The sequence below is a fragment of the Protopterus annectens genome, chromosome 8.part0 (genome assembly GCF_019279795.1).
Source record: "Protopterus annectens isolate FY-2018-M chromosome 8.part0, PAN1.0, whole genome shotgun sequence".
Classification (NCBI taxonomy): Eukaryota; Metazoa; Chordata; order Ceratodontiformes; family Protopteridae; genus Protopterus; species Protopterus annectens.
The window spans coordinates 1,569,630,829-1,569,645,519 of NC_056741.1; the positions used below are offsets into that span (position 1 = coordinate 1,569,630,829).

Here is a 14,691-nt window from a genome sequence, read left to right on the forward strand (position 1 = left end):
TTCAGGGATGTAACAGGATACTGTAAGACCTGTGAGCAATGCCAAAAGGTAGGCAAGGCAGGAGACAAGGTGGAGGCTCCTTTGATGCCTTTAACTGTGATTGAGGAGCCATTTCTGAGGGTAGCTATGGATATTGTGGGGCCTCTGAGTATCCCAAGTTCCACAGGGTAAAAGTATATCCTAATGGTGGTACCCTGAAGTTGTGGCTGTGTCCTCCATTGAGGCAGGAAAAGGTGGTAAATGTTTTGTTAGAGATTTTCAGCAGGGTAGGATTCCCTAAAGAAATACTGACTGATAGAAGTGCCAATTTCACATCAAACCTGCTGGCTTGTCTGTGGAAGCACTGTGAGGTGAAGCACCTAAGGATCACCCCTACCATTCGCAAAGTAATGGTCTGGTTGAGAGGTTAAACTCTGCACTAAAGACCAGTTTAAGGGGGAGTGGGACAAATGTTTGCTTACAGAGAAGTGCACCAGGAATCCACAGGTTTTTCACCCATTGAGTTACTGTATGGGCATAAGGTGAGGGGACCTCTGGATTTGATTCATGATGAGTGGGAGGGTGGGTGTGAATCCTACAAGGAGTCTGTTGTGGCATATACCCTAAACCTCAGGACAAGGCTCAGGGAGTGTATGGGCTTGGCCTAGGATAACCTGGCAGAAGCTTAACAGCAGAAAAAGGTCTGGTATGACAGGAATGCTTGAGCTAGACAGTACGTTGCGGGGCAGCAGGTAATGGTTCTTATTCCTGTCAGACACAAAAATCTGCAGGTAGCTTGGGAGGGACCCTTCAAGGTGGTAAGGAAGGTCAGTGATCTTAACTACATTGTGGAGCTGCTAGGCAGGAGGCAGGGGCACAAACTTTACCATGTTAACATGATGAAACCTTACCATGATATGGAGGCCCTGGTGTTAGGTATTGGCAGTAGGAGGAGGAGAAGTCTGAGGGGGATCTGTGGCCACAGGGAGCCAGCCAGCAAAATCCCAAATTACTGTGGTGAAGCCTAGGATTGCAGACATATGATAGGTTAGTGCAACATTGGTCAGCAATGACAAGGAATGGGGTAATGCATTCCCAGATAGGCTCAACCCTCTCAAGCAATGTTTCTCAAGGGTCATTTGAAAAACTAGTCTGAGTCTTTGGGGGGGGGGATGTCATGTAAGTAGATACTGCCAGCCCAGCTTTTTGGAATTTTCTAAATAATTATATGTCATTTGTGGATATCAACATGATTCATATGCTTGTGTTACAAATGTATTAGAACTGTATGTCATATAAGATGGTTTGTAGAGATGTGTGCTGAAGAGATAGCATGTAAATACTAAGCTTAAAGATATATCCACAGTGTACCCTACTGGAAAAGAACATAAATGTTTATACACTATTGTAACTGTTTAAATGTATATATTTTAACAGAGGAATCTGAAACACAAGAGGTTAACTTCAGAAAAAATAGATTAAATTAAATTACTTTATGGCCATGTAATAAAAGGATGTTATCTTTCAGTTTCAGTGCAGCAACAGACACAATGTCTAGAACTAGAAGTTTTTTGTATTGTCTTGGAAGTGTTTATTGTTTCATGACTTCCAGGATCTGCCTTAGATCTAAGAAACGCCCTTGTTTATGCATTTTTACTGGTAGATGCTAAATGCTACAAGCTGCATCAGTGGAGGTTTTGCCTGGGAAAGAGTCAGATGACAAGAAATGATGTCATTCTGCAAGCTATCCCAGCAGTAATACTGATATTAATTTAAGAACTCTCTGAGAGAGACTAAGTATTCTGTATTTTTCTTTGACCTGACAACATCAGCTGGAAGACCCACTCATCACATCTGCCTTGCTTGCTCTGTAAGTAAATTAACTATGGTATAGTAATTATCTTAGATTCAGTCAGGAATATAGTAAAGTATAGTTTAGATGTTTTCTTTGTTTATTTGAGACTGTCCTGCAATGTTTTAAATATTTCCTATGATTCTGAACTTTGATGTTACTCTGATCATATGCTGAGTATTTTCTTGTTCTTTTATTATTTACTATTAAATATATTTAAACCTTTCATTGTGGCTGATATTTGTGAGACATATTTAAGTTCTGAGAGTACTTGCATATTTATTTGGTGACACTGTGTAGGCCACTCCTAATAGCCTTGCTCTTGGTCAAACTACCATTTGTATTGATAGTAGCAAAGTAGCTGGTAAAGAGTTGTTAGGTGGCAGTAATAGCTACCTTATAGTCTGGGCAGAAGGGGGCATAGCTAGTAACCTGTGCTAGCCTTTCCCAGGGGTGTGTGTGTGTGTGTGTGTGTGTGTGTGTGTGTGTGTGTGTGTGTGTGTGTGTGTGTGTGTGTGTGTGTGTGTGTGTAAATCAAACCTCAAAGTATGTGTGTGTGTGTCAGCTACTTGGGCAGGGACACAAAGCACTGGTTGGACAGAGAGGGTGCTGTTGGTCTTGGCTTGGCCACTCAGCTGAGATCTCAGCCTTATACCTGTGCCATTGGGGAGTCTTACTAGGGATCTTGAGAAAGAGGGAGAAACCAGCCCCAAAATGACTGTGGTCTCTGTGTGCTCTTAAGGGAAATTGCACTTGATGCAGAGAGTTGCATCTGAAAATATTGTGTGTGTACCTGTCATCCTCCCAATGTACATCCCCCACTGGTGCTAGTGGTGAGGACTGAGGCTCATTGATTACTGGGCCAGTGGTGGAGCATCACAATAATTATGTATGAATCCCTGTGCATATACAATTGTCATGCTCATGTATTATTCATTCCATTGATGTTAATTGTAAACATTCAAAATATATGTTAAGATGTGTAAAATGTATAAAAAATACATTGTCACCATATAAAATCATTCACTTCCAGTGCTACTAAATTCTCATTCTGACGAAGTCCCTGTTATATTGGGGATGAAAGGGCTCAATCTGATTTTTTTTATCTTGGAATTTCCTGTGAATAAATGAATATAACACATTTTCTAGAGGTTGGCTGACTTTTTCCTGCTGCTAACAGTGTTTGTTCTTGGTTTGAACATAATATCAGCCAAGCTCTTGTTATGCCATAATAAAATATTCCAAAAGCTGAAAGTGTGGGTGCAAAGATACTTGTGAATTTTTCATGTTATAAACAATGTCTCTTTAGGTGTTTGACAGTTCAGTGATTAAATACATGACTGGTAATAACAGTGTTTGTTTCACTTCATATAAATAAGTATAATTTCAGTGTTTTTAAGTGCCATGGTGTAGTAACAGAGACTGGCATGGTATCTTTGACAGCTTTTACCATATAGTGCTTGAATACTTATCACAGGCCATTTCTATTGATACTCTCACAAAATGTTTACTATATTTTTTTTAGATAAAAAGATGTGAAAATCTTTTCCCAGATCAGTTCCACATAAGGTGATGAGATCTAAATTTACAAGAGCTCTTAGTTTAGCAAAAGAGAATATCCTGAGATGACACATATTGAGGTTAAACTGCATACCTAATGTTATAGAAAGTGGCCTTTTGCAAAAAGAAAGAGAGCTGAGATTATGTCTGTGTTTACCAGAGGAATATTTGGTTCTATATCATTACTTACTAATGTATTCTGTGATGATTAAAAATGTAGTAAGGAGAGGTTTTAATAGCTGTAATTTGTATTTATGTGCTGACCATGTTATACTATGTAATAATGAAATATATTATGAGGTCTCTTTTACTCTAGCACATTATTTAAACACCACACTGACGTTGAAGGTTGGGCATCGGGCTAGCAACTTGACACCATAAAAACCAACTGCCAAGCATTAACGGACCGGAGTTCGGCTGTGACGACCCCTAACTGGGAAAAGCCGAAAGACAAACAACAACAACAACAACAACTGACACTATTTAATCCGAGTTGTTTCTAAACTGAGAGCATTTTTTTAGAAGTGTGCTGATAATGTTTGTGGGAGTTTTCTCCATGAATATTGCACATGGATTCTCACTGTTACTACAACACCTAGAAAATATCAATTATCTGTTAATACATATAAATGAGGTACTACTTATAATCTCTGAATTCTACAAGCTGCTTAAGAAGCAACAACTTTGAGTATTAGTTTCCTATTAAGGAGATTTTAATCTTTCTCAATATACTGAACTTTTTAAAAGTTAAGTATGCTATGAATGCAAAAGCCTGTGCTAGAGACACCAATGATTTTGTTTAATAGATCCAACGTATTAAGTGAAAATATGTAACATGAAATACAAAACAAAAAAAGGTAAATAAACCTCAGAGTGGCACAACTGACATACATCAGAGGCCGTAAAACAAGCTAACATAAATCAAAACCAAAGAGAACAGCAGGTTAAGCATAAAACTGCATTTGATCCGAGGAATCAGCAGCATTACAGATCAAAGTCTGAAGCATACACTTTACCACCTGTGGAGTTGCTCCTGTAGAACGGGTCAATGCCCAAACTAAAGAATGTGCTGCTCTTACTTCTGTCTGGTGTTCTTTTTATAACTGTTCCAAACTCTGTTTCTCACACTTCACACATTAACTTCTCTAATTTTCCTTATCTATAATTCCTTTATTTTCCAATTCCTGGTTGTAACCTACTTCTCAACATTAATTAATTAGTTAGTACAAGAGGCATGAGTAAATTCTAATTCTAGTAATGGGACATAAATAATTAGAAGCAAAGAAGGAGTGAGTATAATTTTGTTAGGCCAAAGTTTGTTACACCAGGCACTTGCGCCAAAAATATGCATCGAAGTGCTACGACTCCCATCCTCACATCTCCAAGACACAGGGTTCTGGGATGGGAACATGTGAAAGAAACTAGCTGGTGTGTAAAAATATTTGAAGCGACACTGCCACCAAAGGAACCAGAATTTTCTTCAGTACATGTCATAACTTGGGAGCAGACTCAGCTCCATTCATTTCTCTGCTGAGATCCAAGTATGCACATGTTAATGCTACAGAATTTCCCCTTTGAGTCAGATACAGTCTCCTGATTTCTCACCCAGCACTGTATCCATGCCACCCAGTCCTTGTATGGAATCGAAGCAATCGATCTGCCCGTTAATCTACCAACCAGGAAATGGAACAAGACCTCAGAATCTGCCTGCACCCCAAAACTCTCTCACAAAATCTGACCAAAACATTAACTGATTGCTGACCAGTAAGTTATCCCATTACAGTACAGTAACAAAGTAGGACAGCTATTTAAGCAGTCCATATGAGTTAGTGGTCCATACCCTAGAGCAAGCCAGTGGAATAACATCCTGGATCCAATCTTGAGAGCTAGTTTCCCTGAAATCCTCTATTATTATTAGGTTGTAGCATTCCTTGCCAATCAGTTTGGGTTGAACTCTTAAATAAGGCCTATTCTTCTGAATAACACTGTAGGAGGTGTGCAGATCCCCTAATTTACCCAGCAGGAGAGTAATCCAAAGAGCATTAGATTACAAATCCAGAAAAATATATAGAATCTTAATCCTTGCTGCTTTACTGTAATATTGTAAACTGGGTGTTGCCAGCACTCCAAGAAGACCTGGAAGAGAAAGAAGATCCCATTGCATCCTAGGTCTACTACCATCCCATATGTTATTAGTCACATGCCTTAGGGTATTCTTCATAAAGTTAATTGGTGGGGGGGGGGTACAAAATTCTCTGAGAGATGTAAAGGACCAGTGATACAAATGAGCCAAATTACACTGTAGTTACACACAGGATCCTTCCCAAAGGACTTCCAACTTTGGAAGTATGCTGTTGTTTTCTCTCTTTGACAATATAATGTACTGCATCCTTTGTTGAATGATCAAGTTTTAATCCTAGCTAACTAATCTGAATAGTATTCTGTAGGAAAGGTGAGCCTTGCATGCAACAGGGCAAGGATAGAAACTGATTGTCAAGGCATATGTCTTTACAAGGTTTACATTATAGTCTGCTATGGAGCAAAAAGATCAGTTCCTTAAAAATCACTATTTAGTTCACCATCCACAGAGAAAACATACAAAGATCATCCATGTATAAAGACAGTTTTAACTGCAAGCCTTTCATCTTATAATTCTGAATTTCTGAGAACCTTATACTAGACAGTCCTTGTCCTCCCATTGACAAAACATCTAGGCGAGAAGATAACTGCCAAAACCCGTATACTAGTGGATAAGGTTAAATATATTTCCGGCAAACAATAGGGGGGATGTGGAAAACCCTTGCCTATTCCCCCCGAAAGAGATATTGGGGTGGAGAGCTCCTGGCCCAGTATAATGAAGGCAGTCAATTGCTGATAGACAGCCCTGAGCATCTTCATAAAACCACTCGGGAGCTCAAATACCTCAATAGTCTTAAACAGAAACTCCCAGAAAACACTAGCATAAGCCTTGGCTGTATAATGCATTAGCTTCTTCTTTATACTGGAGGCATCCTCAGTTATTAGAGCGATTTTAATTAGATTATTAAAAATTGATTGGTGAGGTATAATGTCAATTTCATCAAATTAAATGAAACCCATTAGCCCTAGAACACATGTTGATGCCAAAACACATAAATAATTTATAATAATGCTTCAAGACCGAGATCAATCTATAGGATGTCAACAGATTCAAATTCTTACCTGACTTAAATATGACAGGTAAAACTGCTCGTTTCCAACCCAATGTAGAGTACATCAGTAAAAACAATAATTTAATTACATTATTGTTATTGTATTATTATTGTTTTTTTAGGTGCCATAAAATTTAGATTGGTGTTAGTTATTGTATTTGAATATGTATTTTTTATTTATTTTTTATTTGTGGTCTACACAATGGGGGTGTATGTTTCTTTTAAATGTGATTGTGCATCATTAGTTGATTGGGTTCCCTTGTATCGGGGGTATATAAAGGGAGTGTGGCTAGTAATGCATTGTTCTGATGAAGTCTTTTAATGTAAGACGAAACCTAGGTAAACTTGTCATTAATTCTAATAAAGACGATTTATTCACCAAAAGGGACTAACTGTCATTGTGTGGGTCCAAGTGTTTGGATTGCTTCAACATTCCGTGCTTGAATTCGTGTTTGGTTTTTGTTCATTTGAGTTGGTTCGTTTTATTTTTACAGATAAGTCAGTCTCCTGGAAAAAAAAAAACTTTGGCGAAGTTTAATCTTATAAAACAGGCAAACATCTTTGTCCATTTAACTGAATTAACAAACCATTGATGTTCCAGAACAGTAATTGAATCATGCTTGAGAGTATCACAGATCATTCCCTTAAACTTCTCCTGCCTGAAATAATGACAAGTTGTTAATCCAACCATTGCCACAAGATAAAATAGTGGCCCTTTCACCATACATGAATATAAAAAGGTATAATAGACTACTGTAATTATTTAGATAATGTTACACAAACATATGATGCAAAATTATGCAAATATTTACAAAAAATTCCATACCAAAAAATGTTTATATATATATATATATATATATATATATATATATATATATATATATATATATATATATACATAAAACAACCAACTGAGATGTATCACAAATAACACAAACATATATATTAGTATATGTACATTAATAAAGTCAGAAAAGCCCATTTAAATTAACTTAAGCACACTTGTTGGATTTCACTACTCCACCCCCTCTAATAGAGTTATCCCTTTATTGTTAGAAGCACCCTTTCCACTAAGTTTCTTTTATTACATGAATATAAAGAAACAGACTGACTTGCAATGCCCTACAATGTATGTACTAACCTTAGCTGCACATACCTGATGCTTACCATGTACTCTTCTGCAGCTGAGAGGCACCAACAAAATTCCTGCCATCCTTCTCTTAAGGCCCCATAATACCTACAGAGAAATTTTCCATGTAAACCAGTAGCTAGTAAAAAATACTCTCACCACTTGATACTGCCCAGTAGGCATTGAGGCTGAATTTGTTAGGCGAGTCTTCATAATATGTATACAATGATGGTGGGGTGGGGTAGTGACATCAAAGCCTTCATGCTTTGAGGCTGGAGGAGCAGTAACTCTATAAAATTATGTGAACTAGCTTCCATTCTTAAAAGCATACAAGTAAGGCATTTTCTTCTCTTTCCTCATTTTTTAAATGAAAATCTTACTTAATGGTTTATAGTGATGAATAGATGACTCAGTAAATAAGGATATTATACAAAAGACTGACGGCTCCACTTTCTAGTAAATTCTGTGCCAACAAAGTCCATTTTTGTACCTGGCTGTTCACCTGTAGCTGGCTACAAGATTTGGAGGATTAGAAGGATTGCTTCTAAAACCATCTGGAAATATAAAGCTGATTTATTTATTTTGTTGAATTTATCACAGCATGCACTTGTTAAAGAAACTCCATCTGCTTATTACTGTACTGCTCTTAGGTTGTTGTTTTAACAATATTCTGCAAAAGCTGTGTTTTGTGAACATATCTCAGGGTTAGTGAACTTATTTCCAAGGATTCGATTCTGCAGGAAACCTTAATTCTGTTCTGATTCTGTCACCGTTTTATATTTCCCAGCCACCTGCCCAACTGTTGTTGTACTCTTAAAACTTGGTGGCTTTTGAGTTGCCCGCCTCTACTATAAATTTGCTATTGGACCCTCCTCCCGGTCCCATCACATCAGCTCATTCTATTGAGTACAGTGAGATCATTTGGGAAGGCCCATCCCCTTAGTTTCTTAACCTTATTATTCCTCTGTTTTATCCCTTTTTATTTAACTAACAAAAAATACACTTTATTCAGCTGCTTTTACTGTATTTGTATCTCTTCTTACTTTATTAAATTATTTTTCTTTTGCTGCTTGTTCTTAAAAGTGTTCAACTGCATTTATTCTGCTGCATTTACTACTGCTTACAAATAGCCTGATTTAAAAAAATACACTTTCTTCAGCTGCTTTTACTGTATCTCTTCCTACATTATTACTTTATTTTGCTTTTGCTGCTTGTTCTTAAAGTGTTCAATTGCATTTATTCTGCTGCATTTATTACTGCTTGTTAGTAGCCTGATTAAATTGTAATTGTTACTCTAAGTATCTTAGTTTTGGCTTAAGGACTTGTGTTTAGGCCAGTCATTTTACACAAAGAAGGTTTGTGGTCTACACAGTTGTGGGGGGAGTAGGTAGTCTCTGCCCTTCTGAGCTGAGAATTGCTGGGTGAAGGCATATTGTGTATGTTGTTCTAAGTGTCTTTGTTTCAGTTTAAGCATTTGGGTTCCAAACCTGTTATTTTACATTAGGAAGATTTGTGGTCTAAATTCTTGTGGCAGTAGAGGATAGTCTACACACTTCCAAGCTGGGAATTGCTGATTGAAGGCTCACTGTCTCTGTTATTCTGAAAGTGTCTTAGTTCTAGTTTAAGCACTTGGGCTCCAAACCAGTTATTTTACATTAGGAGGGGTGTGGTCTAGACTCTTGTGGCAGGAGATGGTGGCCTACACCCTTCTAAGATGAAAATTGCTGGTTGAAGGCCTATTGTGTCTGTTATTCTTAAGTATCTTATTTCTGGCTTAAGCACGTTGGCTCCAAAAGCAGTTGTTTTACATTAGGAATGTTTGTGGTCTAGACTCTTGTGGTGGGAGAGTGTGGCCTACACCCTTCTAAGCTTGGAATTGCTGGTCAGTTGCTACTTTATTTAAACTATTTTTTGCTGTTGTGACTGTAATTTTATGAACTTTGAATTTCTAGTACTTCTGCATTTTGTAGCATAGGCTAAATTCAGACTTGCTGAATCTAGACTGATTGGTATCACGTGAGCACTAAAACTAGCTAATGCAAGTCCTGTTATTCTAAAAACATTCTAAGTTTGTAAGAGCAATATTTAAAATCTTTCCCTGATCTTGAGCCTTTGTCCCCTGATTATTTTTGGCTTTGCACAGATTTCTTACTCTTAGAGGTTGAGAGGTATGGGAATATGTTCTATGCTGTGCTGATAAACCAGAAAACAGCACTAGAAGGAAGCACACAATCCAAAGAAAAATGACCAGTTTATTAAATGTTTTAAGTGTGTTTTGTAATTTAATAAACTGGTCGTTTTGCTTTGGATCATGTCCCTCCTTCTAGTGCCTTTTTTCTGGTGTATTGTTTTTTCTTGGGCACTTTAAGCACAGTTCCTTGGTTCAATACTGTGCTGACTTTATTGACAACATATTTACATTTAAGAAAGGTTTGGGGGATTTAAGACTACTGAGTACGGCATATGAATTCTCAAATTTTGCTCTAGCAGATAGTATGTCATGCATTCATTTTTTTGGATAGTGAGCTAATTACAACATTTTGAGGATATAGCTAGAATGCAATGGTTATATAACACCAATTTTTTTCAAGCATTAAAGGACATCCGATTTGTATTTTTGCCACTACATTGTGCAAAGTTTAGAAGATGTCAGATGGCTGGCATGTTAATTATAAAGTATTCCAGAATTAGGACAGTCTGCATATCCTTCATTGTTACAAATTACTAATAACAATTTAGAAGTTGTATACATTTTCAAGTCTGTAAGAAGCAGTATTGGTAAAGATAACCATGAAGACTGGTATAGAAGGGTGAAGGCTGCCAGCCTAGCCAAATAGAATTTGATACATAATTCTGGTATTTGTAAATATAAATGTAAACTACAGGTGTATTGTTTTAAATGTAAAGAAATGCTGTTACAAAAATGTGGCAACAGTGCTCTCTACTGACCCAGTAAAAGCATGTGGTGACCCTTTCAAGGGAACAGTGGTGCTGAATAGTCTAGATGAAGAAATTATTTCTATTGTTATAACCAAGAGTTAAATTGCTAGACTTAAACATGCAAATGTATTTTTATTGCTCTGTTCCTGACCAGCTGCAAGATAACAAAAGGGAGATGTTAAGAATGTTAATGTAGTTAATGTGTCAGCCTGGGAACCAGGAAAGAGTAAACAAATGATGTAATGTTTTATCAGAACTGTAGCTTCAATTTAAACAGTGAGAACCAGAGATTATTAAGCATTTTTGTCTTGCTATCCATCTCATCAGCACTCTACCTGTTGTCTTAACTAAGTTATTTCAGAAGTATGTTTCTTGTAGTAATAGCTAGGAAATTAGAAGAAAGTCAGACTAAGTGTTTTTCTGTTATGTCGGAACTGTACTACTGATTTATTTTAAGTTAAGTTTCTGTGTGATCACTGAACTATTGAATAGCACTGTGGTGAAGTAGTATAGTCTTGTGTATTTATTATTAAATATTTTAAAAACCTTTTACCTGTGGCTGGTTTGTGTAGTGATAAGTTAATCTCTAGAGTACATTGCATATTTATAGAGTTTACTGTCTAAGCCTCTCCTATAGCTTTAGCCCTGGGCTATACTACCATTTGGATAATAATATTGCACAGTAATAATTGGACACCCTTTTAAGGGCCTTTGTGTAGCTGATAATTATTAGCTGGTGGTGGCAGTGATTACTACCGTATAGTCTGTGTAAAGGGGCACAGCTGGAGAATCTGTGTCAGCCTTTCCCAGGAGTGCCTGTGAAGTTGTATAAATACTTATCTTAAGTGTATGTGTGTGTGTGTGTGTGTGTGTGTGTGTGTGTGTGTGTGTGTGTGTGTGTGTGTGTGTGTGTGTGTGTCAGCTACTTGGGCAGAGGCATGCAGCATTGGTTGGACAGAGAGGGTGCTGGAGGTTAACTTGCCAGCTAGGCTAAGATCTGGACCCTATAACTGTGCCAGTGGGGACTCTTATTGGGGACCTGGAGGGCAAGGGAGCAACCAGCCCCAGACTGACTGTGATCTCTGTGTGCACTTAAGGGAAATTGTACTTTACTGTGTGTATTTGTTATCCTTTCCTCTTATATGAGACACCCTCCCTGGTGTTAGTGGTGAGGATTGAGGCCCCTTGATTGCTGGGCCAGGGCACGGCCATCACAATAACAATGAAATAGTTGTGTATGTAAGATCCTAGCAGCAAGTAAGCCCTCGTGTTTTATTTATTTATTTATTTATTTATTTATTTATCTATTTGAAATTATGCTAATCACTTGATTGCTTTCAACACTCCCAGTATCAAAGTGCCTGAAAAAGAATTTTCAAGCAATCACAACTGTAGCATTTTAAACCCACACATGAATCAGAACACTGAACCTTTCTCTGTGACAACATAAAGTACAGTTGACGTATATCCCAGAGTTCATGTGAAAATGTTTGTAAGCTCAAAGTAGATAATTTAATATCTGCCACATGAATAAACCACTGATGACATTTTTAGCAATGAGAACAGTGATGTAAAAACTACCCTTGCCTAGATAATGATCTAATTTTCTGCATGCAGGCACTGCAGTGTGCACTCACAGAAGGTCTCTGAAGAAATATTGAGCATTCCCAGTCTAATGCACAAATCTGCACATAAAAGAATGTGGATGGTCATTTGTGTGAACTTAACATTTTATGTAGAGGCAGGTCCTCTACACCTACCCTCTGATGTTTAGTATAATCACATCCAACAATAGCATTATTCACAAAAAAGGCAAATCATTGCTTTTGCATGAAGTCAGAGAATGATTTGCTCACTTGTGTTTTGAGAGAAGTCACATCTCAGATTCACAAGGTAAAATAATCTGGATTGTTTATATTAACAGATTGCAAGATTTCTCATCTAATAGAATACCATGCTTTAACATTCCCATTTTGTCAAATCAAAGAAAATGATTTATCCAAAACAAAAACAAATATTAATAGATGTAAAATCTCTATGACATTTATTGCTTTTGCAAATTAAAAAAAAATGCCAACCTTCAAAAGCAGTTATTGCATCAATTAAAATTAAATGTGACATACACATAAGAAAATACTGAGGTATACGAACAGTAGGAATGCTATGAAGTGATAATTAAAATGAAGCTGTTAAAACTTCTCAACAGTCTTTACATTTTTTCAGATAAAATAAGCATGTTTAGGAAAGTGCAACAAACTTGTGATCTACTTACATTATCCCTCGCAACTGTATTGTCCTGAGCATATTGTATTATATAGGCAATCCAGCACAGGATTGCACCTGCCCACAGAAGGAGTGAGAACCCCCCAACCATCTGTCTGAGGAACTTGATTATCTCAGGGGTTCCTTTGGGTGGAGTCAATCTGTTGGGCCCATCACGTGCCAGAATCTCTGCTGCTTTTGTGCTTGTGAGACCCTGAAATAGAAATAATAATGAAGTTGTTGGTGATTTCTTATGTTGTAAGTGGCATCATTTTGTCTCTGTTTCTTTATGGTACAGACTGCACTGACTTGGTGTACGAGGACTACAGACGCTTTCATCATGGAATCCTGCTCTTGACATTATCCTTCTCTGTAACTGAGGGAAAGATGTGCAACTCCAAATATAGCTGCCACAGGTCAGATAACTAAGAGAACACAAGAGAAGTCTGCAAATAGCTGAACTGTGAGAACCACGAAACGAACACAACAACTTGAGAAACAATGGTGAGACTGGAAGCTGTCTCAGCTAGATAAAACAGTACGAGTGAAACTGGACCCGGCCAAGTGAGATAAGGCTTTAATGCATCACACATATAAACTGAAACAACAGTTAAGCGCTTTCATCTGTACAATACAGACTTCATCAGAACACCTGATCAGAGAATTCATTGACAAATTTAAATACTTTTTGGCGCCAAAAAACACTGTAAGAATGCTCTCATTTAAAGAGCCACAATATGATGAATACAAAATATACGAAAAAACTATATAAATAGCAATCTAACAGTTCATATAATTTCAAAAAGGTATGAAATACATACCTATTTCAAAATTTAATGTTGTAGATTCTATTATGGAAATTAAATTGTTTTGCCGTAGATTAAATTTAGCTATTTTGCACCAAAATAATAATAATAAAGAGTTGGTGAATCAAATGAAGAAAAAAAAGTACATTCATTCCCCCACCACATAAAAATGTGTTACATTTTGAGGATTCAGTTAATATAGATATTTACGAATATAACAAGTACATAAAGAAAAGGGGACATATAGATAATTTAACTAATAAAGAGAGGAAATGCCTTACAGAATTGATAAATAATAAAGATATTAGAGTAATGAAGCCTGATAAAGGTGCTGGTATAGTATTATATAATACTATTGATTATGTTAATAAAGTTCAAAGTATATTAATTGATTCTGGGAATTATGCGGTAGTTTCTCGTAATGAAATAAGTATAAGCTATTATATAATAGATTTAGCTTTAGATGAATATTTAGTTGATCAAAGAATTACAATTGATACATATAATTTTTTGAAAAATGATAACCCCATATTGGCCACAATTGTGGGCATCCCAAAGGTACATAAGAATATTCATAACCCTCCTTTTAGACCCATTATATCAGGAAGTAGGTCGAAGACCTTCAATATAGGAGTGGTCATTGATAGATGGGTCAAACATATATATATTGCAATACCCCACATGTAGTTAAGGATTCTTGGATGTTTCTGTCCCAGTTAACTAAGAATAAATGGAAAAGTAATTTGATTGTTGTCACTATTGATGTGGTAGATCTATTCTCCTGTATTCCTAAGGAGGAGGGATTGGATTTATTTTGTGAGAGTTTGAGAAAATACTCCCAATTTACCTGGGATTGCATCAATTTGATCACAGATATGATGCGTCTGGTTTTGGAATATAACTATATTTATTTTGAGGGGGAGTATTACAAACAAACAAGAGGGGTTGCCATGGGTGCTTCATGTGCCCCTA

At 36.9% G+C, this 14,691-nt stretch overlaps 1 protein-coding gene across 1 annotated transcript in view; it reads right to left on the minus strand.

Moving 5' to 3' along the window:
* The window catches only part of ATP12A (ATPase H+/K+ transporting non-gastric alpha2 subunit), a 534,499-nt gene that overhangs the window by 415,404 nt on the left and 104,404 nt on the right, over positions 1 to 14,691 (minus strand). Inside the window, exon 4 of the mRNA XM_044081130.1 lies at positions 12,924 to 13,127. Coding sequence (XP_043937065.1) covers positions 12,924 to 13,127 — 204 coding nt within the window. The remainder of the gene's footprint in view (positions 1 to 12,923; positions 13,128 to 14,691) is intronic.